This window comes from Esox lucius, chromosome 14 (assembly GCF_011004845.1).
Source record: "Esox lucius isolate fEsoLuc1 chromosome 14, fEsoLuc1.pri, whole genome shotgun sequence".
Lineage (NCBI taxonomy): Eukaryota > Metazoa > Chordata > Actinopteri > Esociformes > Esocidae > Esox > Esox lucius.
In genome coordinates this window covers 23,313,375-23,333,554 of record NC_047582.1, presented here as the reverse complement: position 1 = coordinate 23,333,554, position 20,180 = coordinate 23,313,375, and the positions used below count along the sequence as shown (strand labels likewise).

Sequence of the window (20,180 nt, the reverse complement as noted above, 5' to 3'; positions counted from 1 at the left end):
GCTTCCGTAGTTAGCTACTGTCACATGAATGCTTTGTTGTGAAAGCCCAGCTTGACAGTTTCATGTCACATTTCACGGTTCTTAGCTTGCCATCTGGATTTCAAGTGGCAGATTTCCCTGCTAAATAACGAGATATTCCCGACAGCTATTGTTATAGCTTCAAGACTACCGTGATCTTGGAACGTCTCATCAAATGATTGGTGAGTGAAGATACAGTACAGTAGATTCATATTCTCTGCTTGCTAACCTGAATTAGCTAACGTGTTAGTTAGGTTGTCAGAATTGTTTACATGCAGGGGTCAGCTGTTTGTCATCACCAACAGCAATCACATGTCCTTATATATTTTGTCATGGCGCACATCAGACTTTTGACATAGTATCTCCTTGTCATCAGAATCCTTTCCATAGCCAGTCATGCTGCGATGGATACTCGGCGGTCGGGAAGCACAGGGGACTGTAGAGGTAGCAAGTGGTTTTAACTAAAGTGATTGTGTTACCTTAACAATGAATCCATCCTTATTGTATCTAAGCAGAAGTGGTCTGCTGGCCATTATGTTTGTCATCATTTGTGCAAAAAAATAAATAAGCGTCAATGTTACACTATTACATGTTTATTGTTGAATTCATTGACTTGCTCTTAACCTCTGAACCTTTTCTCCCTTGTGTATGCAGAAGAACTCTTTACTGTTCATTGGGGAGGAACAGCCCAAAAACTGGTTCACTGAACTGCAGGTGCTGAAAGGACATTTTGACATTGTTCGATTTCTGGTGCAGATTGATGACTTCAGGTAAGCAATCCTCTTCTTTTTCTCTCTCTCTCTCCCTGTCTTTTTCTCTGCCCTTTGCTGGACTCTATTTTGCAATGTGATTGACAGCAGATCCTCTCCAAAAGCAAACTTACAGAGCGTGACAAGAGCTTAATCATCACTGCTGGACTGTGTGTGTGTGTGTGTTTTTGATCCCTGCCTCAATCTTTCCTGGATTGCTTGCTTGAGTGTGCGTTTTATACTGTATGTGTGCGGTTACGCTGTAGTTTTACCACTGTTATTAACCCCCGTCTCCCTCCCACACGCACCTGCTGCCTCAGCTGCTCCTCCACCCCCACTGACCACTGAATATATAGTTAACCGTCTTCACAGGTAATGCAATGCTTGGTGAAAGCATGCTGCGTTCTTCCATGGCACAGTGGGTCTGCATAAGTGGTCTCATAAGTGCTTTCTAGTTGCTCTGAGCGCTGTGTGGGTTGTGTTTGCTGCATGTCTGCGCTTACTGTGTGTGTAATGTATGTGTGTGTGGAGCTGGGTAGGTCCGACAGGGCTTCACGCCTCGTCTCCCCCAGTAATGACCTCCTCCTCTGGGCATCGTCCTTTCCAGAGAGGCCAGCAGACGAGGGCAGGGGCCGGAACATTCTCACCAGATTGCTTTTCAAGTCACAAAATGTATCCTTTTCCAGCCCCCGTTCTCTACAAAGACAGTTCCTTTTCTTTCTCAACCAGCCTACTGGATTAGCTTTTTCTTTGCTTTCGCTGATCCCCTCATTCTGTAGGTTGGTTGTGGATAGGTAGTGGTCAGAGGTCAGTGGAAGGAACTTGACTGAAGACATATTTTTTTAAGATCTCATGGGAGGTGGTGGACATTGTCGACAGCTCCCTGTCCCTTTCACAGAAACCCGTCCTCACTCATTTAAAGTTGATTTTGATAATAATATTTTGATAATGGTAATGATTACGTAATTACCAATGTCATTGTGTAATTATTTTGTGTATAGGAGGTGAAGTCGGAATCACCCCCTAGGGTAAGGAGTTGTTTTCCTGTAATAAAGAGACATTTCTTCTTTCCTTGTTGTTTCCCAGGTTTGCCTCTGCAGGAGACGATGGCCTTGTGCTGGTGTGGAATATTGAGGTGAGACTTCATTTGAGAGAAGATGGAGCGTGATAGGGACACCAACGCAGTAAAGAGTATTCAGCAGTCGTTGAATATTTGAACATATATTTGACAAAAAGTGAAGAAATCTGCCAAAATACAGAGCATTACAAGGTTTTTTTTGCAAAACTAGTAGATTGCAGCCATTGTTTTTGTGTTCTCAGACAGGGGAGAGGCTTTTGGAGCTGAGAGGTCACTCCCAGCAGATAACAGCCATGACAGCCTACACACACGCAGTTGGAGAAGACACACACACCTCCCTCATTACTGCCTCTTCCGACCGAACTCTCAGTGTATCCTTTACACACAGAAACAGTGTATTTCTAGCCATGTGGAGACCAGAAAACATTTGTTCATTAACCCCTAATCCTAATAACCTAACACTTATGCCTAAACTTAACCTAGCCTTAATGTCTTACCCTAATCCTAAACATAACCTGTAATGCCTAACACTAGCCCTAATTGTAACACTAAGCCAGAAATTTACTTTGTCCATGTGGAACTGGCAAAAGCTCCTAGTGACGGCACTTTATTCATGTCCTTTGGTCATAATCCTGTTAAAACAAAACTCTTTATGGGCCTTGTGTCTTCATGTACTTTTCCAGCTTCTCCCGTCATGCCGCTCCTGGGGATCTCTTTATACCTCCTCTTAATGATCCTGATGGCAGGCAGCTGTGCACGGGCGTGGCTGGCTCTGCTGGCTGCCCCCGGAAGGTCCTAGAAGCAGCTAGCGTTCTTTTGGGCTGTTGGTGTGATGCTGATGCAGCAGTAGGGATTATTTTCCCATTACATCAGAATTTTCCTACAAATATACTCAGTTTGCCAAGACTCTTGTCATTTTATATTTATTTCGTTTTTATAAATGTTTTTTTTAAGAGGACAGTGTGGAAAGGTAGATGACAGTTTTTGCTTAAAGAGCAACTTTTTTTCAAGGCTTTAATTGACAGTGGGAATAATAAGGGTAGAAATTAAGAGGTGAAAAGTAACGAAGGGTATTGAACCATGGTTTCGGTCTGGGAGCTGCATGTGCATGGAGCTGGGTTATGACTGGACCAAAAATGTTTAGCTGTTTGTTAACAAACATAACAAGACAAAGTTGTTAAAGCACAGTCACATTCCCAATCTGCACCCGGTGTTTTCCAATTTCCTGTTTAATATTAAGGCCCTCCTGTGGATTTAGGTCCTTAATTAAGCTACCGTTTATGTCGCTTGCTGTATGCTTGGAACGGCACCTACGCACAAACACCTGCACAAACACCCACACAAACACAAACACAATTCCTTTTGTTTTGCTTTGTCAGTTTTTTTCCTGAGTGTTGTGGTTTAGCTGTGGGACCCAGACACAGGCAACAGAGTTCAGACCGTCTCTGACCTCCAGTCCTCTGTCAAGGTATGCTCATCAGACTACACTTTATTTTACAAAGCTGTTCAGGCCGGGTGTCTCTAAAAGAAATTTGTGACAGCTGCTGATGTAAAAAGGGCTATGCACGATACGTTTGATTGGTTGATTCCTATTTGGTTCCGCAAGTCTCCAACTGCGATGCTTGTTAATGAATTCCAAGGACAGTCTTGTAAAATGAGATATCTTATGTACTTTGCAGGCAGGAGTTTTAATTACAGGGCTGGGCACCGCAAATCATTCTAGAAAGTGTTACTAGGATACAAGAGTCTACTAGGATATATGAGGCTCTCAGCCATGCAGCCCTGCGATGATATAGGAGTATGTCTCAATAAATAAGTGAAATCTTGCCAAGCAAACAGTTGTTAATGATAAATACCTTTGGCTCACTTCGTTATTGAACTCTAAGACCAGTTGCTTCGCTCAAACCTTGAAAACGCGCATCCCTTAATTATTTAAGCACGGGATAACTAGTAGATACAGTGGGGAGAACTAGTAGATACAGTGGGGAGAACTAGTAGATACAGTGGGGAGAACTAGTAGATACAGTGGGAAGAACTAGCAGATACAGTGGGGAGAACTAGCAGATACAGTGGGGAGAACGAGTATTAGATACACTCCCGATTTTGCAGGTTTTCCCACTTACAAAGCATGTAGAAGTCTGTAATTTTTCTCATAGGTACTCTTCAACTGCGAGTGACGGAATCATTGTATGATTTTTAAGTAATTAATTTGCATTGTATTGCATGACATAAGTATTTGATAGATCAGAAAAGCAGAACTTAATATTTGGTACAGAAACCTTTGTTTGCAATTACAGAGATCATACGTTTCCTGTAGTTATTGACCAGGTTTTCACACACTGCAGCAGGGATTTTGGCCCACTCCTCCATAAAGACCTTCTCCAGATCCTTCAGGTTTCGGGGCTGTCGCTGGGCAATACAGACTTTCAGCTCCCTCCAAAGATTTTCTATTGGGTTCAGGTCTGGAGACTGGCTAGGCCACTCCAGGACCTTGAAATGCATCTTATGGAGCCACTCCTTAGTTGCCCTGGTTGTGTGTTTCAGGTCGTTGTCATGCTGGAAGATTCAGCCACGTCCCATCTTCAATGCTCTTACTGAGGGAAGGAGTTTGTTAGCCAGGATCTCGCGATACATGGCCCCATCCATCCACCCCTCAATACGGTGCAGTCGTCCTGTCCCCTTTGCAGAAAAGCATCCCCAAAGAATGATGTTTCCACCTCCATGCTTCATGGTTGGGATGGTGTTCTTAGGGTTGTACTCATCCTTCTTCTTCCTCCAAACACGGCGAGTGGAGTTTAGACCAAAAAGCTCTATTTTTGTCTCATCAGACCACATGACCTTCTCTCATTCCTCCTCTGGATCATCCAGAAGGTCATTGGCAAACTTCAGATGGGCCTGGTCATGTGCTGGCTTGAGAAGGGGGACCTTGCGTGTGCTGCAGGATTTTAATCCATGATGCTGTAGTGTGTTACTAATGGTTTTCTTTGAGACTGTGGTCCCAGCTCTCTTCAGGTCATTGACCTGGTCCTGCCGTGTAGTTCTGGGCTGATCCCTCACCTTCCTCATGATCATTGATGCCCCACGAGGTGAGATCTTGCATGGAGCCCCAGACCGAGGGAGATTGACCGTCATCTTGAACTTCTTCCATTTTCTAATAATTGCGCCAACAGTTGTTGCCTTCTCACCAAGCTGCTTGCCTATTGTCCTGTAGCCCATCCCAGCCTTGTGCTGATCTACAATTTTATCCCTGATGTCCTTACACAGCTCTCTGGTCTTGGCAATTGTGGAGAGGTTGGAGTCTGTTTGATTGAGTGTGTGGACAGGTATCTTTTATACAGGTAACGAGTTCAAACAGGTGCAGTTAATACAGGTAATGAGTGGAGAACAGGAGGGCTTCTTAAATACGTCTACATGCTTTGTAAGTGGGAAAACCTGCAAAATTGGCAGTGTATCAAATACTAGTTCTCCCCACTGTATCTACTAGTTCTCCCCACTGTATCTACTAGTTCTCCCCACTGTATCTACTAGTTCTCCCCACTGTATCTACTAGTTATCCGGTGCGTAAATAATTAAGGGATGCACGTTTTCAAGATTTGAGCGAAGCAACTGGTCTTAGAGTTCAATAACGAAGTGAGCAAAAGGTATTAATCATTAACAACTGTCTGCTTGGCAAGATTTCACTTATTTATTGAGACATACTCCTATATCATCGCAGGACTGCATGGCTGGTAAGAATACTGCTTTTGTGTCACTGAACTATGCTATTATGCTTGCATCCACTAGAGGGTACTATTAGAATAGTATACATTGAGTCCAAACCCACTTAGCAGGTTTGACCTTTCTTATTCTAAGCCATTTTTGGGCTGGGGTGAAATTGTTCAAAATGCAAAGTCAAATTGTCTTGTCCTGCATTGGTAAACTGTCTCAAAGATACAGCGTCTGTCTGCTGTCTCTGTTAGTGTATACTGGTGCTGGAGCGGTTATGTGTGTGGGTGTCAGGGGGCAACGAGCTGTGTGTGTGGAACAGAGACTTCCAGCTGCAGTGTCAGAGCCAGCAACACGACGACACAGGTAATAACAGAGATAATGATAAGAGAAATGTATAGTGCACACACAAAGGAGACTACATTACCTTTATGGCGATGCATGTTTTTTTGTTCTTAGGAGCTAAAACTATTTTCAAATGATTTTGTAAGGACCTGAAACACTTTTCTCCCCCATTCTATTCTGTTGCTTCTAAACTGAATAAGTACGAGCGCACAGTATATTGTTGCACTTGCTTCTGTTGCGTTTCTTTTAATTATCCTTTCAAGAAGCTTGTCTGATGGGACCATGTGATGTCATAGGTCACAGAGAACAAAACCGGGAAAGCCCGGCCCTGTACCTGCCCCCTGCTAGAACACACTTAAGACACCTCAGTAACACAGGTGGTAGATGAGCTAAACATAAAACCTGGGTTGAACTTCGGCTTAGCCTAGAAAGGGAAATATGAGTGGAATGTATAGGTAATAAATATATGGAAAAACCATACATATATTATCTTGTTAAATATGAATCTGAAATATCAGCCTTTAAAAATAATTGTTATTTTCTGGAACACTAGAGGTCACTTAGTCAGTTAGTGGTATTTCTTTTTTCAACATGTAAGTTTTTTAAAAATGTTTGGGTCGTGATCCCTGAACCAGTTCCATGGTTGTTTGGGCCTATAATGAATTGTATCTGATATATGAAGGGATTCAGTATCGGCTTTGTGTGTCTCAAGGAATCAGTGCCATGGTGGAGTTGCCAAAGAACTGTATAGCCGCAGCTATGGACAAAGAGATTGGTAAGTAGGGCTGGAAACAAAGCTATTATTTCTGTATCATTTTTTAACATTTGCATTGTCCATGTGTCTATTTTTAAATAATGGGAACATTCTCCACTTGTGTGTGTGCCTGTGTGTGTGTGTGTGTGTGTCTGTGTGGGTGTGTGTGTGTTTGTTCCTGTGTGTGTCTGTCTGTCTATGTGTAGTCATTTTCAGGCTGACGATGTCCACTGGGTCCCAGTTGTCTGTGGCAGAGGTCAGACGTCTATCTGACCACCAGGACAGCATCCATGCTCTTATCAACGTCAATGGTCAGCCTCTCCTTTACCTTTTCATCATCTCTATCCCCTTTCTCTATATGTACATTCTACATTTAGCAAACACTCTTATCCAGATCGACTTAAACTAAAGCTAAATCTTGACCAGGCAGTCTTGAATCCTGAAATGTGCATTTTTAAAGGTTCTACGTGAATAATTCTAAGTACCTATTCTTCAGATGGCCTGTTTGCCAGTGGGTCCCATGTGGGTGAGCTGATCCTGTGGGACACTATTGATTGGACGATTATGGCCTATGAGCACATTCTATGGGAGGAGTCTCAGAGTAACCCCCAGGCTGAGATCCGATTGGCAGCTCCAAAACCCAGTGAGATGTCCATACAGCACTTGACCTCAGATGGAGAGGTGAACATGCAAAGTCTTTTGATATTGTAAAAAAAATTCAATTGTTTCTTAAATAGTTCTAGTTATTTCCACTGCATTTTGACATTGTCTCAGTATGTTAAAGAAATTAGTTATCTATCATTGGATGTCTTTGTCTCCTAGCTGCTGGTGGCTGCCGTGGGCAGTGGCCTGTATGTCTACAGTGTCCTCACTAAGAGTGTTGTAGCCTACAGGAAGACAGCTCACGACTCCAACATACTCCACACCCTGCTGCTGCCTGATGAGTAATCTAATCACACAGCTGCTTTTTATAAGGGACTCACTGTTCCCATGCTCTTTATCTGCCTACAGCAATGCAACTGGATAGAATAGGCCATTATCAAACATTAAGGTGTCACATTGAAACTGTTTTATTTATATCCCTGTGTGTGTGTGTGTGCGCGTGCGTGTGTTTATTTTCAAGAGTGATTGCGCGTGTATGTGTGTTTTTTTACTAGCCACCACAATGACAGTAACCTACAAACTCACAATGGTTTTTTAGCCAGTCCCGAGCAAGGAATCCAGCTGGGGTTAGGTTAAGGGTTAAAACTTGCATCTGGGGTTAAAGTTAGATTTATAGTTAGTGGTAGGCTTAGGCATTAGTGGTAGGCTTAGGCATTAGTGGCTACGTTTATGTTTGGGTTAAGTTTAAGAATAAAGGTTAGGTTATTGAGGTTAAGGTTAGAGTAAGGTTGAGGTTAAGGTAAGGGTTAGGATTAGGGGACAAGCAAAATGGGGATTTTTTTTTCCATCCATACCATTTCATCAAAAACAACATGGGTGCGTGTTCCATTGATCCTGTGTGGCTCAGTTGGCCTGTTGGAAATAAGTTTGTACATTCATTCACTCACTAGTGCCAGTTTCTCTGGATGAGAGCGTCTGCTAAACTTGAATGTAAATGTTGCAGAGGGCTGATGTCTTGCTCCGAGGATGGCAGTGTGAGGATGTGGGAGATGCAAGATCTCTTGTTACCAGCTGAACCAGCCTCTGCAGGTGAGTTCCTCACAGAAGTGGAGTGATGTCATCAGGATGAGACAGGTTATGGGAGTGACATCACTAGGCTGGCCTAGCACTTCTGCTAATACTACACAGCTGCCGTTGGCTTTGAAGTGGATTGGAGCGCTCTTCTGAGCCTTGGCTGTAGTCCTTTCCCTCTTTCTCTCCCTCTTTTTCGTTCTGTTCGTCCATCAACTCACTGCAGAGCTCAGGGCATGTGATAGTGATGCCTCCTTTTTGAAGTGCTCTCATCAGTTTGAAGCACGCACACGCAAAGTTTTAAAACACTTCACAGGCACAGCCAAACCACATGTTCTGCGTTAGTGGTCCGTTTTGCACTTCCACTATAGTTTTTACAGAATAGAAAAATTAAATGTGCGTTTTCTGTCATTTATGTTCTAGATTAAAAGATAAATGTTTTTATGTAAATAAATGCAACTAGGCCCCTGTTGGTGTACAGCCACATCTTACTGGATGTTTGTGAAATCGTTCTCACATCACCTGGACCAGTGCTCCCGTAAACTTAGGTAGACAACACATCTTATTGTTTGCAGTGTTTCCCCTACTTTTTTTCCCAACAGTGGGGGTTTGTGCGACAGCCAAACGACACAAAAGGTTTGACGCATCGAATGCTATAAACGCATTTTTTATGTATGGCAAAAATTTCCTCCCTGTACACCCGTCTCTCTTGCTTGTCAACTTTATTTTCTTAACATTATTTGACAATACTTTCTTAACATCATTCCCTAATAATAACCTAAGTACTCCCCTCAATTAACTATTCTCTAAAACTCAAATATCACCTACCAGACTCCTAAAATAAGCAACTAGATAATAACTCTTGAGGCAATTTGAATTCCATGAACAGTATGAAAATGTAATATTGTTGTAGGATTTCTTATCCAATCCATCCACAATCCAAAACTAATAAGCACAAGCAATTTAACAACAATAATAACATCAAAATAGGATTTTTTTACATTAAATATTACATTAACTTAAGCTCTGATCATTTCTCAGTGTGTTCCATCTTATAATATTCTTTACCTTATGTAAAGAATTATTTAAATAGTAATTTTGTTTAGTGTATATTTTTTCCTCATAATTTTTCCTTACGCACTATATATTGACCGTAGACCTTTAATGATGGCAAAATACTAAAATTGGAAGTGTTATTGTTGTTGCCGAATGTGAGGAGGAGATACCAAGAGATGGGCCGTTACATGAGGAGAGCTGGACAGGGCCGTAGAAGGGCATCAACCCAGCAGCAGGACCAGTATCTGCTCCTTTGTGTGAGGAGGAACAGGAGGAGCACTGCCAGAACCCTACAAAATGACCTCCAACGGGCTACTAGTGTGCATGTTTATGAGCAAACTGTCAGAAACAGACTCCATGAGGGTGGCATGAGGGCCCGACATCCTCTAGTGGGACCTGTGCTCACAGCCCAGCACCGTGCAGCCCAATTGGCATTTGCCAGAGGACATCAGAATTGGCAGATTCACTATTAGGCCCTGTTCTCTTCACAGATGAGAGCAGGTTCACACTGAGCACATGACATAGGTGTAAGAGTCTGGAGACGACATGGTGAATGTTATGCTTCCTGCAACATTATCCAGCATGACCGGTTTGGTGATGGGACAGTGATGATCTGGGGACGGATATCCTTGGAGGGTCGCACAGACCTCCATATGCTAGCCTACGGTACCCTGACGACTGTTACAGTAGGTACCGGGATAAACCCTCAGATCCATTGTCAGATCTTTCGCTGGTGCAGAGGGCCCTGGGTTCCTCCTGGTGCAGGACAATGCCCGGGATCATTGAGTGTAGGCCTTTCTTGGATGACGAATGCAATGATCCCATTGACTGGCCCTCACTTTCCCCAGACCTGAACCCAATTGAAAACCTCTGGGACGTCATGTATCTGACCTGCATCGGACACAGTTCCAACACCATCGTCAAAGTTCGCAGACGACACCACAGTGGTAGGCCTGATCAGTGACAATTCAGCCAACAGGGAGGAGGTCAAGTGCCTGGCGGCCAGGGTTGGGTTGGTTACTTTTGAAATGTAATCGGTTACAGTTACAAGTTACCTGTCCACATTTGTAATCAGTAACGTCACTTTTTGATTACTCAAACTCAGTAATGTAATCTGATTACTTTCAATTACTTTTAGATTACTTTCATATTAAGAGGCATTGGAAAACAAATAGGAATAGCCTATAACCAACTGAATACCTTTTGCAGGATCAATCAATTTTAGAGTTTACATAGCTGGCCAAAAACGGAATTCACATTTTACCTTATGGGTCAATATGATTGGTCTACATCTCTACATTACACGCTAAAGGGCTGTCAGATATTCTCCTGGACCCTCAACACCTCGGCACCGGTCAAAAAGGCGCAGCAGTGCCTGTACCTTTTGAGGAGGCTGAAGAAAGCCCGCCTGTCCACCAAGAGCCTTGTGAACTTTTACCGCTGCACAATCGAGAGCATTCTGACTAACTGCGCCACAGTGTGGTTTAGCGGCTGCTCCGTAGCCGACTGGAAGGCAAAGGGTGGTGAAAACCGCCCAGCACATCAATAGTGCCCAGATTCCAGCCATTGTAGACCTCCAGCGCAAGCGGTGTCTGATCATCGAGGACCCTTCACATCCAGGCCACAAACTGTTTGCCCTCCTACCATCAGGCAGGCGGTACCGGTCTCTTCACTTTATTTCCACCTAATGCAACCCTGCTGAGCTCTGTGACCCAGAGAACTCTGTGAACTCTATAAGCTCATCGTTTGGCACTAGTCCATTTATATTACACTGACACTGCCTTGCAAAGTCTGATAATGGAAGTGTTCAGTTGTTACAGGTACGTGTCTACCTCAGGAACCTCACTGCTCCTATCCCTGCATTTCAGTTGCACCTTGCACATTCAGTTTGCCTCTTTGCACATTTAGACCTGCCATCATACTTGTATTTTTACAGTTGTTACATACGCATGTCTACCCTGGGGACCTCATTGCTGCTATCTCTGCATCCCAGTTGCACATTCTACCTTACTCCTTCAGTTTGCCTCGATTGCACATCTAGAATGCCATTTGCCATTTGTACCCGCACAACTATCATCCCACTTGTAACATACACTATACTTAATACTTGTACATTTTCTGCCCTCCTCTAATTTGCCATAATTGCACATTTAGTATTACCATTTGTACTGCATTTGCCTTCATTGCACATCTATACATTCCACTTGTAATATACATATACTTAACACTTGTAAAAACTTGTACATTTCCTGCCCTCCTCTATTTGCACTTCTGGTTAGATGCTAACAGCATTTCGTTTTACTGTACTTGTATTTGTTCAGTGACAATAACGTTTAATCTAATCTAATTTTGAAAGATGTCTCACATTGTTTGGTCTTGAACTGATTTTTACAATGGCTTAACTGAAAGAATTGCACTATGTTATGTTTTGATGACTTAATGAATGTAGCTACTCATTGTATTTCACCGAAAACCTAGAGGTGGAATCACTGATCTTCTGGTGAAAGGTGTTTACACAGCAAATGAAAGCAAAATCTTTCATGCAGGATTTAATGATTTACAAGTATGATCTGTTTAGACTCTTGTACTAAGAGTTTTGAAACACTGCACCATACTATTGATAATCGTACCAAAGCGACCAGGATGTATTTTTACGTTTCACCGCTGACTTTTATCTTGAAGGCAAAATACGAAAAACAGAGGTTTTATTGTTGCTGCAGAATCTCAAATGTTGAATGCATGATGCTAATCTATTGTGGGCGATTGTGGCTATCGAGTTGTGACAGTTAACTAGCTTCTTACCCGTGGTTGTCGCTCAGACGATGGCTTCCTGCATTATGTCTACATGACAGCTACTTACTGACAGTTCAACATAAAAGTCTGCGTGCACAGACACTGCCAGGTACGTTTCTCTGACCTGACTCGCTTGATACTTTGACCGTTGGGTGCAGGACGTTGTTGCTCTGCTCTGATTGGAAACTGCGCACAGCCTGGTAAAAATAAATCGTATTTCACCTAAATATTCAGTTTTTCTGTGGCGGTACATCACAATAAGACGGAATCACTGGTCGGTCCCGTTACGGCGTCTCTGAGGGCATGGACAACAACATTGTAGTAACACCCTGCCATCTGTAATCTTGTAGTGTTTAAACATTATTATGTTATAGGTATTAGGTTACAGGTTTGCCTGTTATACTTGCTGTTATTCAATGTTTGCTAATTTGTATTATTTATTGGCTTATCCCTCCTGATGACCTGGATGGAATTGTGCCGTCTTTCCTAAATCCATATAAAATGTTAATTAGGTAATTGTCTTTGAGGGCTTTTTAAATTTTACAGTCTGATGTATTAATTTCGTGGCTAAAAATGGTTGGCATTTTTTTTTTGTCTCCAATTATTTCATTGATAAATGGAGTCCACCTGCCAAACCTAGAGAATGATAGAGGCCTCTAACTTTTTAAAGGCAATTGTAGAAAGGCTGAATTTACTGATGACACAGATGGAGTCATATCCAATCAGGTCATCAGGAGGGATCAAACAATCATGAAAATCAAATGTCCTACTTCAGAGTGGAGATGTGCATTTACAGAAGCCATAATGAAAATTATGCTTTATCATTTGTATGATCTAACTGCCATGTAAATCTAAAAAGTCACTATTAGGATAATGACAGATTAAAAGAACATTCTAATAAAATCTCTCTCTGTTTTCTCTCACCATCCTCCAGGGTTCTTTGGGATGTGGACTTTCGGTAGGTCCAGTAAGCAGGCCAGTCCTCCAGTCAAGAAGATTCTAGAATGTCCAAGTCTCAAAACATTGGAACTGACAGGTGACCTGATTGGACACTCAGGGGCAGTTCAGGTATCTAATAACAATGTTATTTCACAGATCTCGCAAAGAACAGATAACAAGAAGCACTAAATGTCTCATCCTATTTACATGTTCATATTTTTCTAAACCTGTGTGTGTGTATGTGTGTGTTCTTGCTTGCACCTCTTTGTCCTCTCCAGATGTTTTTGAGTTTTGGGGAGAAGGGTCTGGTAACATGTTCTACAGACCATCTACTGATTGCATGGAAGAACGGAGAAAGAGAGTCTCACCTCCGCAGCCTTGCTCTATTCAGGAAACTTGAGGTGAATGGGGGACTTTGATCCCTGCCCACACAAACACTTCAATTGATGGGTTTCCTGTCCACATCTTACCGTCTCTAAAATGTATATTTATTGCCTTGATCAATCATGATTTTTACTTTAGTTTTACAGTTTTAGAGAGAGGTGTAACATTTGTTTTAAGAGAGTCCTTTAACTGTCGCTGATATACTGTCAACACAGATCCATGAAACTAAGTGCAAAGGGCTTGTTGAATTTGTTTATTGAATGTGTGATGTCACTGGTATTTCTTGTACCTCTTTGTTGTTTTATTGATTTTGCAATGTCTTAAGTATTACATTTTAATCTGCTTTCTTATTTATGCCAGTTTCCTTAATGTCTGTCTTGTCTTTGCTAATCACATGTGTATTTGCCAAATGTTTGTGCATGCTTATTTGAAACACTTGCTCATTTTTAAAATCATAAAATGAATGTCAGCAATGAAAGCTACATTAAACAAACAAGTGGTTACACCTGGTCTCTGGTTGTGAGGCCGGTCAGACGTATTGTGAAATTCTGTAAAACAATGTTGGATGTGGCTTTTGGCTGGGGAAAAAAACATTGAATTCTCTGGCAACAGGTCTGTTAGATATTTGTGCAATCAGTAAGCCAACTGTACGGTCCCTCAAAACTTGAGACATCTGTGGTGTTCTGTTCTATGATAAAACTGCACCTTTGAGTGGCCTTTTATTGCCCTCAGAACAAGATGCACCTGTGTAATGATTATGCTGTTTAATCAGCTTATTGATATGTCAAACCCATCAGACAGATGTATAATCTTGGCAAAGAAGAAATGATAACTAACAGGGATGTAAAATTTGCGTTCAGAATTTAAGGAAAACCCCCCCACCAAATGTAATGTTTTTTGTGCGTATGGGAAGATTTCAGAATCTTTTATTTATTTCACTTTACATGTTGCATTTAAATTCTTGTTAAGTGTACAATTTTTTGAAATCCTTTTATTATTTCTCACTAATACATTTTAAAAGTATTGACAAAGAAAAACTAATTAAGACATACTCTGACAGAGACCAGAAAAAAATGAAATCATATCCATTCAACCCTGAAGAATCCAACCAGAGCAGATTTAAGCTAATGCATCAAACCATCAAATCTTTCAAAAATACATAAAATATTTCTATTACACTTTACGTTTGACTTTTCACAGCCAATAATGATGAACAATTCAGAATTCTCTTTAAAAATATAACTTATTTACAGTACATTAATGCTTACAGAGTTTCTATTAGTTGACAGAAAATAAGCGATTGGCACATTCTCACTGATGCTCCAGACTCAGCAGAAACACGTCTTTATTGAGTGGGGGGCAAACATGTGGGTGACATTGGTTGGATCTGATAAAGTTACTTGACAACTGGGGGAAAAAAGTCGTCAATAGAAAATAGATTGATGTGGACAGTCAACGGGAGGCTAGATTGGGATTGTTGTCACCCGTAGCTAGGTAGTTTACAGCAGTTTCATAGTGGAAGATAGCTGTGAATCTAGCAAAGCTTTGACAAAATGAGCAATGGGATGAGGTTAAGGCGTTTTTCTAAATGTGTGTTCTGAAACTAGCACACAGTCAATGTCAATCTCACTGTTCTTTACTAACAGGCTCTTGTAGGCACCCAGGGAATGTCAGTCTGAATGTAGAGATGCTTTGACCAAACAGAATGAGGAGATAAGAAACGTGAGAACTGAGCGAGAGCAAAGAAATGTAACGAAGTCTAAGTGCCAGATTGAAATTCTAAGGTATTTCTATTGCTTAGTTTGGTGGCTTTGTTCAGCTGCTCACTAAGCCTAATGTATCATATGAAGCCCAACAAACCGTTTGATTCAAAGTTACAAAAATAATAATTGAGGATTTGAACTCTGGACTGCGTTTGAGAGAGAAGACTAAGGCACCTTGAAGATGATCATTGTGCCTTTGGTTAAATACGTACACAAGATGTATTTTTCTTGTTCTTAAAATTAAATTCACATGCACGCATGGAACTCCAAGCTTAGCACCCATTCACAACACTGGTGACTGCCTGTAATGTACGGCTGCTGCTGCTGCAGAAGGAAATTATTGCACCTGCCTGCCAACCACTAGAGGGAGACTGCTACATAGTCATGTGACGGGAACAAGAAGACAGCTTGTTGACATGATTGCATTTCAGATGTTTTAAAGGAAAAGTCAGTTTTGAAAACCCAATGGAACCAAGCCTTATGGTACTTAATCTAAAGAAAGTTTGAATCCAAAATGACACCATAAAGTGCACTTGTTTTTGGTAAAAGTAGTAATTATACTGCAATTGGCAAAATGGTGCATTTAAGATGCAACTGTTCAAGCCCTAAGAGCTAAGTGTGCCTGAGTCTCTCACTACATATATAGTACACTGAATATGGATAATATTAATATTACACAGGGGCATTTAGGTCTTTTATGTTGTGTCTATCCCATAGTGGTTTCATCAGGCTGCTGTGAGATGGATCTCGGCTCAGACCACACTGCCATGCTACTTTAAAATGGACAACCAACATGCTATGGGGATACAGGAGGGACAAAAAGGACTTACTCCTACTGATGCACACTAGAGAACAGAAGGAATGTTAGAAATCAACCAACTGGGCTTTGGAGTAGCTTATTTTGTGATCATATAATTAGTTTCCTTCATTTTTGAAGAAAGGATTACCTTCAGAAGGCCTGTGCCCACTACACGTTGTCTTTAATGTTCAAATGGATGTTCTGTTTCCCTTGAACTTTGACCTGCTTTAAAGTACTGTAGCGAGACTACCTTTAATGCCTGTCTAAAACAGAACGCTAACCTACTGTTGCTGTTTCTCCTCACTTGTTGCTTTTTATTCTAATACTGTCTTAAAACTGCTCTCATTAAGCCCCGGTACTGATCGTTTCCTTTTAAGAGCCATGTCTGGAGCTGAGTTCCAAAGGGGGCTGAGTAAGAGCTATTCAAGCCCCAGAGGGGAGCCTGGTGGTGGGCTTGCTGCCCATAAGGCCTGGCTCTTTGAGCAGATCTCTTTGAGCAGATCCCCATAGAGAGATATATTACTACAGTCAGCTCAGCTGGGCTCTGCACTGTAACCGTCCCAGGTATGGAGCGAACACAGACCTTTGACTGATCTGGGGATGCTGCCAAACATACACAGAAACACACACGAAACACATATGCATGTACACACACGTCTCTGCATGGCTCCCTGCCTAACAGGGCTTATCAGATCTCAGTATTACCTCATACCTCCGGCTGGCCAGAGAAGGAGAACTGAGTTAGCTCTTTAATTTGGCTGTTTGGGGGGGTGAGTACAGTGTGTGTGTGTGCATGTTTCACATGTGCTTGAGTGAACAGAACAGGTCTAAAATGTCTCTTTGATCCCTCCTTTAGTTGTGGTACGTACACTATAATGAGTTCATCAGTTCAAGTATTGGTCTCCATCTCAGCTTTACAACCTGCTACAGAAGAAACAGACAAAGCCAAGCCGCAGTATGAAACAGAGAAGCAATATGAAACCGTACTGTAGCAGTATGAAACAGAGCAGCAGTATGAAACAGTGCAGCAGTATGAAACAGTACTGTAGCAGTATGAAACCGTATTGTAGCAGTATGAAACACTGTAGCAGTATGAAACAGAGCAGCAGTATGAAACAGAGCAGCAGTATGAAACAGTACCGTAGCAGTATGAAACAGTGCAGCAGTATGAAACAGATCAGCAGTATGAAACAGTACTGTAGCAGTATGAAACTACTGTAGCAGTATGAAACAGAGCAGCAGTATGAAACAGTACAGCAGTATCAAACAGTACTGTAGCAGTACGAAACAGAGCAGCAGTACAAAACAGAGCAGCAGTATAAAACAGAGCAGCAGTATAAAACAGAGCAGCAGTACAAAACAGCAGCAGTACAAAACAGAGCAGTAGTAGGAGACAGAGCAGCAGTATGAAACGGAGCAGCAGTTTGAAACACAACAGACACTTGCCTGAGAGAAGAGAGCAGAAAAAACTGAGATAGAGGGGAGTGCCAAGTCTGAGCAGCTAAAGTGCAATTGGTGTGAAGCTTGTTGGTCATCAACCGTTAAGGCTGGGACAGATTGTCAGGGGGCTGGAGAAAGCGATCAGAGGCAGAAAAAGAACCAGAGAGGGAAGAGGCTTGATTGACTCTTAGTGGGCACATCTACCTATTCCCCATCCAGTGCACTACTTTTGAACATAGTCCCCCAATGCTAAATCTGTCATCTGGCATCATTATGATTCTCTGAATTAAATTAGTTTGAAGCAACACGTAACCAAAGATGGGAAAGATGTGTGGGCTGGGGCTGTGGTCAGATGCAGAACCCTTCAGGGGAATAGGCTGTCCACAAGTCAGCTAGTATGTCTGTCTCCTAGTCTTTTCTCAGGGCTCCAAGCTCCAGACTCTGAGGCCTGCAGGCTCCAGTATAGTTCAGTGTGTGTGGAGCTGGGTTGAATCACAGTGGGAGGGGCTTAATACCAGCACCCAGGCTACATTCGCTGTCCCCTGTGCCCAGAGAGAGGGTGGGATGAGGGGAGGGATGTAAGGGTGGGATGAGGCGTCACGGAGGAGGGGGTGGCCGCAGGCTCTTGCACTTCATGTCATCCAGACCCTTCCAGTATTTGTAGTTCTCTGACAGGTGCTCCATGAGGCCAGGTAGACTGGCAAAGGCTGGGGGGGAGAGGAGGCAGGTTAATGCACACAATCACCGGATGTTTTTTACAAGTGAGCGGCAGGTGGGTCTCAGACAGTGACAGTGTGTGTCTGTTGTTCACGTCCAGAGAGGCAACTCATTGGTTGCCTCTCTGCATGAGCCTGACCTGGCAACCACCCGACAACCACCAAGCCCTGACCCCAATTCATTAAAACCCGCTGTGTGTCTGTGTATCTTTGTGCCCCTGTACACTTCTGTGTCTGGCTGTGTTAGGAAGTTCTTTTGTGTACAGTAGGTTCTGCTTCACTGGGTCTCGACTTAACCCGTCCAGCTCCCGGATGCCCCCCTCCCCCACCCTGTCCCAGTGGTCTCTGGGAACTTTCCGTGACATCATCAGCTTTGTTGACAGTAAACACATGTATTCTTTTCTCTGGGGGTGTAGCCAAGCAACACCCTAATGTCAGAGGTCAGGGGTCATTTTATGGGAACGAGGAGGTGGGAGTTATTGTAAACTCCCTTGGTCTCTCCCCCCTCGCTCCCTCTTGTGGGCTCCTGCACTCCGCTGTAATATGAAATGGGAGGCTCTACCTCTTTTACAGGGACGACAGGAATAGAAAAGAGGAGAAGTAGAGGAGGAAAGGCATGGGAAAGTTCTAGATTCCATCTTTCTCTGTGGATCCCCTGTGCCCTTTAAATATGGCACTGAATGTGTGTGTGTGTGTGTATTTGTGTGTGTGTGTCTTTATATTCTTACCATCCCAGGCGTCAAACATGTCTGTGATGAAGTAGTCTATGAAGGAGATCTGGGACTTTGGGATACTACAGGTGTTTCTGTCAAACACTGGCATGACCACAGGCAGACCCTGTCTTTTCTCCTCGTCAGTCTGAAACACACATTCACATACAGGTTAACACACACAGAGGGAAACAGCTGGACTTCGAGACTGCTAGACAGAGAGACAGCTAGACAGAGAGACTGCTAGACAGAGAGACTGCTAGACAGAGAGACTGCTAGACAGAAAAGTGCTCATTACTTAGGCAGTCAAGGTCAGTATTGCCAGCTGTAGACTCCTAAAGCACCTAAGAATTCAGATCTCCCCTTATAACTCCAAACTGTTACATATTAACTTTATCTTAATAACAACACAAACCGTTCAAAACGTCTATGGAATCCAGATATTTTGTTGAGACTTCAGGTATTCAACTGAATGTTAAATACAATTGCTTTGTTTTTCTTAATACATACCAATACCAATTTTTTTGAACCACATAAACCCTGCACAATCCATCCATCAACATCCCTCAAAGATTTTTCCAGAAGACATAAGAAATGTATTTCGTCATCTGAAATATTAATAGAAGGACAGTATATTTGTACCAAAATAGCATACACGTTGGCTAAAAGAAACAGGTCCATTGACCTAAATACATTCTGACTAGGCATGCTCTACACAACTCTCTCCTCTCTTATGTCACAGTGTCTGTGTGAACATGACTGATACCCATCCAACAGCTCTGATGAAGAAGTGGGTCAAAACCTTTTTGTCCCAAGTGTACAATTTCGGTTAAACCCCCCACCTCCCCCTTTTAAGAATCTCTGTATTACATTTTTGCCTAACAGAAAAGTCCAAGAGAAAAGGTGGTTTGCAAAGGAAATTGGTTCAATACTGGCCATTCCTTTCTTGAAAGCAACTGTTGAAGTGGCAATTAGTGGACAAATAGACGAGCTACTTCTGACAGCGAAATGGCACCAACGAGATGTGCATTTGTGGCGGCCGTGGCGGGAGCCTACCCCACTTTCTGATCTCTCACCTGCGCAAAGTACTCCTCAGAGATGCGTCCAGCCCACTCTATGCAGAGCTCCAGGGGTCGGCAGGGGTTGGCCACGTCAGCGCACTTAATCATCATTCTCTTGATCAACAGCCTGTTCTCTGGACTGTTCCGGATGCCGGCTGGTCCCTCATTGTCGCTGCCTTCACTCTGTTACAGGGAA

At 42.6% G+C, this 20,180-nt stretch overlaps 2 protein-coding genes across 5 annotated transcripts in view; one reads left to right on the top strand and one right to left on the bottom strand.

The window, feature by feature from the left end:
• Positions 1-14,007, top strand: wdr41 (WD repeat domain 41). The gene is made up of 14 exons (XM_010878093.5): positions 1-200; positions 395-462; positions 673-788; positions 1,854-1,902; positions 2,088-2,216; positions 3,251-3,313; positions 5,805-5,916; positions 6,608-6,670; positions 6,856-6,960; positions 7,146-7,330; positions 7,472-7,593; positions 8,256-8,341; positions 13,107-13,240; positions 13,390-14,007. Exons 2-14 carry the CDS (start codon positions 415-417, stop codon positions 13,528-13,530), a joined length of 1,353 nt encoding a protein of 450 aa, XP_010876395.1. The 5' UTR covers positions 1-200; positions 395-414; the 3' UTR covers positions 13,531-14,007.
• Positions 14,008-14,404: 397 nt separating this feature from the next.
• pde8b (phosphodiesterase 8B) overlaps positions 14,405-20,180 on the bottom strand; it is a 58,244-nt gene continuing 52,468 nt past the window's right edge. For all 4 annotated transcript variants that reach the window (XM_020053543.2, XM_010878090.3, XM_034296746.1 and 1 more), the window contains 3 exons: positions 20,000-20,167; positions 18,942-19,071; positions 14,405-18,204 (listed from right to left, as the gene is read on the bottom strand). In XM_020053543.2, the coding sequence (XP_019909102.1) occupies positions 18,095-18,204; positions 18,942-19,071; positions 20,000-20,167 (408 nt within the window). In that variant the 3' untranslated portion in view covers positions 14,405-18,094. The remainder of the gene's footprint in view (positions 18,205-18,941; positions 19,072-19,999; positions 20,168-20,180) is intronic.